Source organism: Nicotiana tomentosiformis, chromosome 5, assembly GCF_000390325.3.
Source record: "Nicotiana tomentosiformis chromosome 5, ASM39032v3, whole genome shotgun sequence".
Classification (NCBI taxonomy): domain Eukaryota; kingdom Viridiplantae; phylum Streptophyta; class Magnoliopsida; order Solanales; family Solanaceae; genus Nicotiana; species Nicotiana tomentosiformis.
In genome coordinates this window covers 45,827,341-45,836,661 of record NC_090816.1, presented here as the reverse complement: position 1 = coordinate 45,836,661, position 9,321 = coordinate 45,827,341, and the positions used below count along the sequence as shown (strand labels likewise).

Below are 9,321 nucleotides of genomic sequence, written 5' to 3'. Positions count from 1 at the left end.
ACTTATGCAATAAATTTTGTTTTAATTTGAAAATGTCTCTAAGGCTTACGCCTCACTACAAAAACGCACCTCAAACGCCCGGGCGTATGCCCCGAACGCCCGAGCGTACTCCCCGAATTGTTGGGCATACGCCTCTTGAGACTTTCGCCCCACACCATCACCTCAAGGTATTTTTGGTGCACCTCGCCCCAAGGCTCGCCTCGGGGCTCGCCTCGAAAACGCCTTTTAAAACACTGGTGAAGACAAGGACTATTAATACGATGGATATTAATTAGATATGATAATAAGTGTACGGGGTATATTTGAAGTAACATAGGGCATAATGAGAGCCCTTGGGACAAATCAAGTTGGAAATTATATAGTAGACTAAAGTTTCAAATGAGTACGCACAAGACCTAACTTTGGACGAGTATCTCTCTCTCTCTCTCTCTCTCTCTCTCTATATATATATATATATATATATATATATATATATATATATATATATATATATATATATATATATATATATAAGGCGTTATGTGATGGACAACTTATCAAATGCAAGATCTTCGAGTCTAGTTTCTAACGCTTCAAACCGTTTATCATTTGGACATTCCTACAAGAAGTTATGACCAAATTACCAAAGTCTAGCAGAGGTTATGAGCGTGTCGTTGTATGGCTTCCATACAAACTATTTATTAAACACAAAAATCGTGAGTAAACGCAACACATATAAAGCCAGGCCAAGTAAACTTAAGTACATATGTACCTGCGCGCCTTCAAGCAAATCCAACAAATCCTTGTAATAGGGGAGATGATGTCAAGCCTCGACCTCGCGTCCGTAGCCTCGCTTATCAACCCACCTCCAAGCTAAAGGGAGAAACGGTGGAGGTGGTGCATCCGGAGCAATCGGTGATAGAGGTGGTTGGAACTACAGGAACCGCTCCCAGGCCCAAATCTAATATAGATTGTGGACGTAAAATTTAAGGTATTATTTTTACTATGTATGTTATAATCATGAAAATAATTGACTATGTTTTCACCTGCAATATCGGTAAAAATTCGGCAACGTCTCTCTGGGTGCCCATGCACGCCCGACATATCTGCCTATACAGATAACCTAGAATAGCTGCACCCAAGTTGTAACCAGGCAAATCATCTAGCTGCTCCAGATGATATAGAAATCTCAAACTAACTAGGTTTCCTGAAGTGTTCGGGAACAGTACACCACCAAACATTAACATCATCATCAATCTCGTATGCTGGTCAATATCCTCCGGCAGTGAATCATCCGTAATCTCCACATCCATTGCCGCCAGATGCTGCCGAACGGGCGTCAGCTGTAATCAACTGGCCCCACTCAATACAGTCGGCTCCACTGGCTGGAAATCGGTGAGCCACTGCAACATATGTAGGTAATCCACTCCCCTATAGTCTCTAAGAGCATGCGGGTAAGCTACAGGTAATCCATCAACCGACAGCCCGAAAAGAACCTCCACGTCCTCAAGCGTGATGGTAGCCTCGCCGATGGGTAGATGAAATGTGTGCGTATCCGGTCGCCACCGCTCTATCATAAGCGTGATCAACGCCCAGTCGAACTGCAACCGACCGATCTCTATGATCCTGTAGAAACCCGTATCCTGAAGGCATCTAATTATATGTGGATGGAGTGAGTGGACCCTAATGAACTCCCACATATCGTCTAAACGTCTGAGGCGGAATGTCTGGGACAGACACTGCCCATCCCAGATGTATGAAGACCTATGGTTGCCATGTAGCAACAGTAGCTCTCGAGATGCAGGTCCGGGATGCACATGGGGAACCTCCATGACGATGTCTGTAAATTGAACAATATTAATTAAAAAAAATTTCTTTTTGATTGCTTAGCATCTTTAAACATATTGCAATATTTTTTATATTAATATTTAATCGATATATTCACTATATTATTGCTTAGGTTGATACATTTTCTATATTATTATTTTATATGTTAGTTTATTATATTATTTTATATGTTAGTTTATTACATTATTTTATATGTTTGTTTCTTATTTTATATGCTAGTTTATTATTTTATATGTTAGTTTATTATTTTATATGTTAGTATATTATTTTATATGTTTGTTTCTTACTCAGTTATTTTTGGGTATAATAGAATTAAATAATTAATTTTTATAACTATGCATGATATAATTAATAGTTATTCGCATAAAAATACTTAGTTTGACAAATATTATTATTTTTATATTATTTTCTTACATTTGTTGACTAAAATTTGAGAGAGTTTGTGTTTGAACTATCATTTTTTTTTCCATATATTTTTGGGGTTAACAGATAATTAAATAATTAATTTCAGTAACTACAAAGATAATTTAGTAATTATTCATATAATAGATACTTAGGTTGATACATTATCTATATTAATATTTCTTATGTTACTTTCTAACATTTTCCCACTAAAATAACACTACTCTAAATGGCCATGAACAAAGTCAACTACCATTAGCCAAAATTTATTACTATCAATTTTACTACGCTAAAGGGCACTATATTACAATTACGGGCACTATATTTGTAATGACCCGACCGGTCGTTTTAACTTTTAGAACCCCGTTCCCTAAAATAAAAATACTCGTAGGTGCTTGTAATGATTTATGACTTGCGGGGATGGTTGGTTCGGGATTTAAAAGTATTTGGGGTGAAACCGGAACACTTGGTTCCTTAAGTTGGCCTTAAAGTGCTAAGTTTGACTTCGGTCAACATTTTGAGAAAACGACCCCGAAATAGAATTTTGATGACTCCAACAGCTCCGTATGGTGATTTTGGACTTAGCAGCGTGTTCGAAATTTTATTTGGAAGTCCATAGTTAAATTAGGCTTGAAATGGCTAAAAAATAAGAATTTAAGTTTGGAAGTTTCACCGATGAGTTGACTTTTTGATACCGGAGTCGGAATCCAGTTCCGAAAATTTTCATAGCTCCGTTATGTAATTTATGACTTGTGTGTAAAATTTGAGGTCAATCGGAGTTGATTTGATAGGTTCCGACATCGAACATAGAAGTTGAAAACTCTTAGTTTCATTAAGCTTAAATTGGGGTACGATTCATGGTTTTAGCATTGTTTGATGTGATTTAGAGGTTCGACTAAGTTCGTATGATGTTTTAGGACTTGTTGGTATATTTGGTTGAGGTCCTGAGGGCCTCGGGTGAGTTTCGGATGGTTAACGGATCAAAAGTTGGACTTAAAAAGCTGCTGCAATTTTCCCTTTTGCTGTATATTCTGGGCTGTGATCGAGCCCCAGATCGAACACAGATATCGAGCCCACGATCGAGGCCTAAGTTGAATCCAGGGACGAGGCTTAGTATCGAAGCCACGATCGAAAGTCTAGCTCGAGTGCCATGATCGAAGGCAAGGCTCGAGGGCCAGGATCAAGACCCAAGATCGAACTTGATCGAGGCCATGACCATGTCCCAGGCTCGAGGCCTGATCGAGGCCATGACCAAGTCCCAAGCTCGAGGCCATGATCGAGACGATGACCGAAGCCCAGGCTCGAGGCGTGATCGAGTCCATGACCAAGTCCCAAGCTCGAGGGCCACGATCGAGGCCCAATTCCGAAGGCTGCCTGGGCAGTTTATAAAAGAGGACATTCGTCCCATTTGCCATTTTTGACAAACTTGAGCTTGAGCAGAGGCGACTTTTGACATATTTTCAAGGGAAAAACATTGGGGTAAGTGATTCTAACTCGGATTTGGTCTACATATACAAGTATATCATTGTTTTCACCATAAATTAGTGTTTTGAGATTTAAATTTGGGAAATTTTTAGAAATCTCATAGAAACGAATTTTTGAGATTTCGGTATCGATTCGGAGTCGGATTTGAGTGAAACTTGTATGGTTGGACTCGTAATTGAATGGGTTGTCGGATTTTGTAACTTTTACCAGATTCTGAGACGTGGGCTCCACGGATGAATTTTAATTAATTTCGGGATTTTTATTAAAAATGTAGTATTTTCTTATAGAATTGATTCCTATAACTTTTAGTGATTGTATCGAATTATTTTGGCTAGATTCGAGCCAGACAGAGTTGGATAATCGTGGAAAAGGCCTTATAGTGGATTAAATTGGAGCAAGACAAGGTAAGTCTCTTGTCTAATCTTGTGAGGGGGAAATTTTCACATAGGTGATAACTTGACTCTAAGGAGAGGACCACCAGCTAGCGGATCAGAAAGATTTGTATGGAATGTCCTACTCCTGCCTGAGCTTTCCGATCAACCAATCCCCTAATTCAGGGACATCTGTGTTAGGTAGGCCCAGGGATCACTGATTAGTCGAATGAGCCCATAAAATTAAATAATTGTTGCTAATTGTGGGGGCTACGTACGCACGAAGTGACGAGAGTCCGTGCGTAGCTACTATAAATGCTAAAGCCCGGGTAGTTTAGGACTCAAAGCATGCATTACTTGTGTAAATAGTATTCTTTGATTAATTAATATTAATTGATATATATGAATATATTATGAATTGTTAGATAAAGATATAAAAGGATGGAAATCTCATAGGCTTGATTTTCTGTTTAAATCAATTAATTGTTAAAAGAAATTATTCTCCTCCCGAATTTATCTTATAATAAATATACTCTCCTTCCGGAGGCACATAAGAAAATGTCCTCCTTTCTTGTGGAGCGGGCCGAACGCCTCGGCAGGATAGATGCATCTATGGATCGCGCCGCACGTCCCTCGGCAGTGTACACGACACTCTGGATCGGGCCGTATGTCCTCGGCAGAAATCGTACTTAATAATAATAATTACACGATACTTTAATAATTTATTTCAGTGTGTAAAGCTAATTAATAAATTGGAAAATCCTTGAAATTTAATGAATTATTATTCTTGTTGGTTTAGGAATTTATTTGTTACTCCTGTAAATGAGATTTAATTGATAAATTAGAATTTATTTGAATTGAAGGAATTTAATTAATATATTGAGAATTGTTACATTTGAAGGAATTTGATTATTTTCGCTGATTAAATAAATTTTTGTAAATTCTGTAAATCATGGTAATTTAAAAATCCTAGTTTTATTTCAGTTATTATTATTGACCCATAGTGAGTGTCAAAGTCGGTCATCTCGTCTCTACCACTTCGAGATTAGGCTTGATACTTACTGGGTACACGTTGTTTACGTACTCATACTACACTTGCTGCACTTTTTGTGCAGGACCTGAGACAGGTACTAGTGGAGGACCTATCATCACATACCCACGTCATCCCGAGACATAGTGGTGAGCTGTCTTTCTGAGCCGTTCTGCAGCTACCAGTGTCTCTTCTTATATTTACATTCTGTCTATTTCATTTCAGACAGTATTTGGAGTTTTGTATAATCTACTAGATGCTCATGCACTTGTGATACCAGGTCTTGGCACACACACATTGGTAGAGTTTGGGTTTATATTTTCTCGGTTTTAAATTTTATCAATGTATGCTTAATTTATTAGATGGCTTGCCTAGATGTAGTGTTAGGCGCCATCACGACCTACAGGTGAAATTGGGTCGTGACAACATGGTATCGGAGCACTAGGTTCACGTAGGTCTCACAAGTTATGAGTAGACCTAATAGAGTCTTGCAGATCAGTACGGAGACGTCTGTACTTATCTTCGAGAGGCTATAGGGTGTTAGGAAATTACCTTTCTTCACATTCCATCGTGCAATTATTGTAGCACTAAAAATCTTTCTCTTATTTTCTCATAGATGGTGAGAATGCGCTCGAATGAAGTTCCAAACCAAGGAAGAGCTACTCCCCTACTTGCTAGAGGCCGAGGGAGGGCTCCAGCCCATGGTAGAGGGCGAGGACGTCCCAGGACTATTCCAGTTATGCCGCTAGTGGATCCAGCAGAGAATACTATTATTGAGGAGCAGGATGAGGTGCCTGTGGCAGAGCCAGCTCCGGTGGACTTCACATCTGCACCGGTATTTCAGGATGTCATGGGTCGCATACTGCTATTCATGGACAATATAACTCAGGCCAGTTTATTTCCGGCAGACCCAGCCACATCTAAGGCGGGCGGGGGAGCACAGAACCCTACCGCGCAGGCTCATGGACAGGCAGCTGCTGTATATCAGACCCAGGGTGCACTACCCGTGGGTGGGCCCCAGCCAGTGGCAACAGCTACACCTGAGCCCAGGCCAGCTGTAGCCATCGATCCTCAGAAACTATTGGACAGATGGACTAGACTACGTCCTCCTATCTTCGGGGGTGAGCGACATGAGGATCCACAGGATTTCATTGATCGTTGCAAGGATAGACTATACAACATGAGGATATTGGAATCCCATAGGGCTGATTTCGCTACTTTTCAGCTAGAGGGTAGAGCCCGTAGATGGTGGCAGTCTTATGCTCTTGGCAGACCAGCAGATTCTCCTCCCATGACTTGGGACAGGTTCACCCGTATCTTCGTGGACAGGTATATTCCACCCTCCTAGAGGGAAGAGTTGCGGTTTCAGTTTGAGCAGCTCCAACAGGCTCAGATGTCAGTGACTGATTATGAGGTGAGGTTTTCTGAATTATCTCGCCATGCACTAATGATACTCCCTACTGAGACGGAGAGAGTGCGAAGGTTTGTAGCCGATTTACATACTGGTATTCAGGACACTATGGCTCGAGAGGTTGAGATGGGTACTTCTTATGAGCGAGTTGTGGAGATAGCCCAGAGGATTGAGGGTGTACGTCATCGGAGCCGAGAGCAAATTATGAGAGATAAGCGGTTCAGGTACTCTGGAGAGTTCAGATGTGCTCCGTCCGGGGGCAGAGGTCAGTTCATGAGGGGGCAGTCCAGCAGACCCCCATATCCAGCACCATCACCTTCTCGAGGTGCTCCAGTGCGACCTTATCTCAGTGCTATCCCAGAGAGTTCTTACCGCCCACCAGCTATTCAGGGTCCTCCCAGTGGGTATTCACGTCCCCAGGGCCAGACACTTAGTCAGCAGCCCATCGCACCGAAGAGTTGTTACGAGTGCGGGGATCCCAGTCACATGCGGAGGTTTTTCCCCAAGCTTCGAGGTAGACCAGTACAGCAGGGTCAGCAGCCTATGCTTATCGGACCAGTTGCTCCACCAGTAGTCCGACCATCTAGAGGTGGAGGACAGGTGGGTAGGGGCCATCCTAGAGGTGGAGGTCAGCCAAGCGGAGGCCAGATAGTTGGCGCTTCAGCTCGGTTCTATGCTTTTCCGGCTAGACCAGATGCAGAGGCCTCAGATGCCGTGATTACAGGAATTATTTCTGTTTGTGGCAAAGATGCCTCAGTATTATTTGATCCAGGATCTACGTATTCATATGTGTCATCTCTATTTGCTCCATTCCTGGGTGTTTCTCGTGAGTCCTTGAGTACTCCTGTTTATATGTCCACTCCTGTGGGCGATTCTGTTGTTGTGAACCGGATCTACCGGTCCTGTATTATTACATTCTGTGGTTATGAAACTAGAGCAGATCTCCTATTGCTTGAGATGACCGAATTTTAAATTATTCTGGGCATGGACTGGTTATCTCCATATCATGCTATTCTAGATTGTCATGCCAAGACTGTTACCTTGGCTATTCTAGCATTGCCTAAGCTGGAGTGGAAGGGTTCGCATGTTAGTTCATTTAATCGAGTTATTTCTTTTATAAAGGCTCAACACATGGTTGAGAAGGGTTGTTTGGCTTATCTAGCCTATGTTCGGGATACTACTGTAGAGACTCCGGCTATTGATTCAGTGCCTGTAGTTTGGGAGTTCCCTGATGTATTTCCGTCAGATCTTCCAGGTATGCCACCTGATCGTGATATTTATTTCTGTATTGACTTGGCTTTAGATACCCAGCCTATATCTATCCCACCGTATCGCATGGCTCCGAAAGAATTAAAAGAACAACTTGAAGAGTTACTAGCCAAAGGGGTCGTCAGACCGAGTGTATCGCCTTGAGGTGCACCAGTATTATTTGTGAAAAAAAAGGATGGAACAATGCGGATGTGTATTGATTATCGCCAATTGAACAAAGTCACTATTAAGAACAAGTACCTGTTGCCGCGTATTGATGATCTATTTGACCAGTTGCAGGGTGCTAGGGTATTCTCTAAGATCGACTTGAGGTCGGGGTACCATCAGTTGAAGATTCGGGATTCGGATGTTCCGAAGACTGCTTTTCGGACTAGATATGGTCATTATGAGTTTCTAGTGATGTCCTTCGGTTTAACTAATGCCCCGACAACGTTTATGGATCTGATGAACAAAGTATTCATGCCATATATTGATTCGTTTGTCATTGTCTTCATTGATGACATCTTAATCTATTCGCGCAGTAAGGAGGAACATGAGCAGCATATGAGAGTAGTGCTTCAGACATTGCAGGAACAAAAGCTATATGCTAAGTTCTCTAAATGTGAGTTTTGGCTAGAGTCTGTAGCATTTTTGGGACATATTGTATCGGGCGAAGGTATTAAAGTTGATCCCAAAAAGATTGAGGCAGTTCAGAATTGGCATCGTCCCACTTCGGCAACTGAGATCAGGAGTTTTCTGGGTTTAGCAGGTTATTATCGTCGGTTCGTGGAAGGTTTTTCATCTATTGCAGCACCTTTGACCAACTTAACCCAGAAGGGTGTTCAGTTCCGATGATTATGAGTCAAGCTTTCAGAAGCTCAAGACAGCACTGACTACAGCACCCGTGTTAGTGTTGCCATCTGGTTTGGGAATATATACAGTGTATTGCAACGCGTCACGCGTTGGCTTGGGTTGTGTATTGATGCAGGAAAGGCGAGTTATTGCATATGCTTCACGTCAGCTGAAGCCCTACGAGAAGAATTATCCAGTACATGATTTGGAGTTAGCTGCAATTGTTCACGCTCTAAAGATTTGGAGGCATTATCTTTATGGGGTGTTTTATGAAGTTTACACTGATCATCCCAGTTTGCAGCATTTGTTCAAGCAAAGGGATCTAAATTTGTGGCAGCGCAGATGGCTGGAGTTACTAAAAGATTATGATATTACTATCTTGTATCATCCGGGCAAAGCAAATGTGGTTGCAATTGCCTTGAGTAGGAAGGCAGAGTGTATGGGTAGTTTGGCTTTCATTTCAGCAGAGGAAAGGCCATTAGCCTCGGATATTCAGTCCTTGGCTAACAAACTTGTGAGGCTGGATATTTTAGAGCCCAGCCGAGTTCTTGCATATGTGGTGGCCCAATCTTCACTATTTGAACAGATCAAGGCTCACCAGTATGATGACCCATACTTGATGGTTCTTCGTGAAACGGTACTACGAGGTGGTGCCAAGGAAGTTACTATTATAGCGGATGGTGTTCTGCGACTCC

General features: G+C 41.8%; 1 protein-coding gene across 1 annotated transcript; it reads right to left on the bottom strand.

Annotated features, from left to right (window-relative positions):
- Window positions 1-1,328: 1,328 nt before the first annotated feature.
- LOC138892275 (serine/threonine-protein phosphatase 7 long form homolog) lies at window positions 1,329-1,811 on the bottom strand. Its single transcript, XM_070175980.1, has one exon. It carries the CDS (start codon window positions 1,809-1,811, stop codon window positions 1,329-1,331), a length of 483 nt encoding a protein of 160 aa, XP_070032081.1.
- Window positions 1,812-9,321: the final 7,510 nt, after the last annotated feature.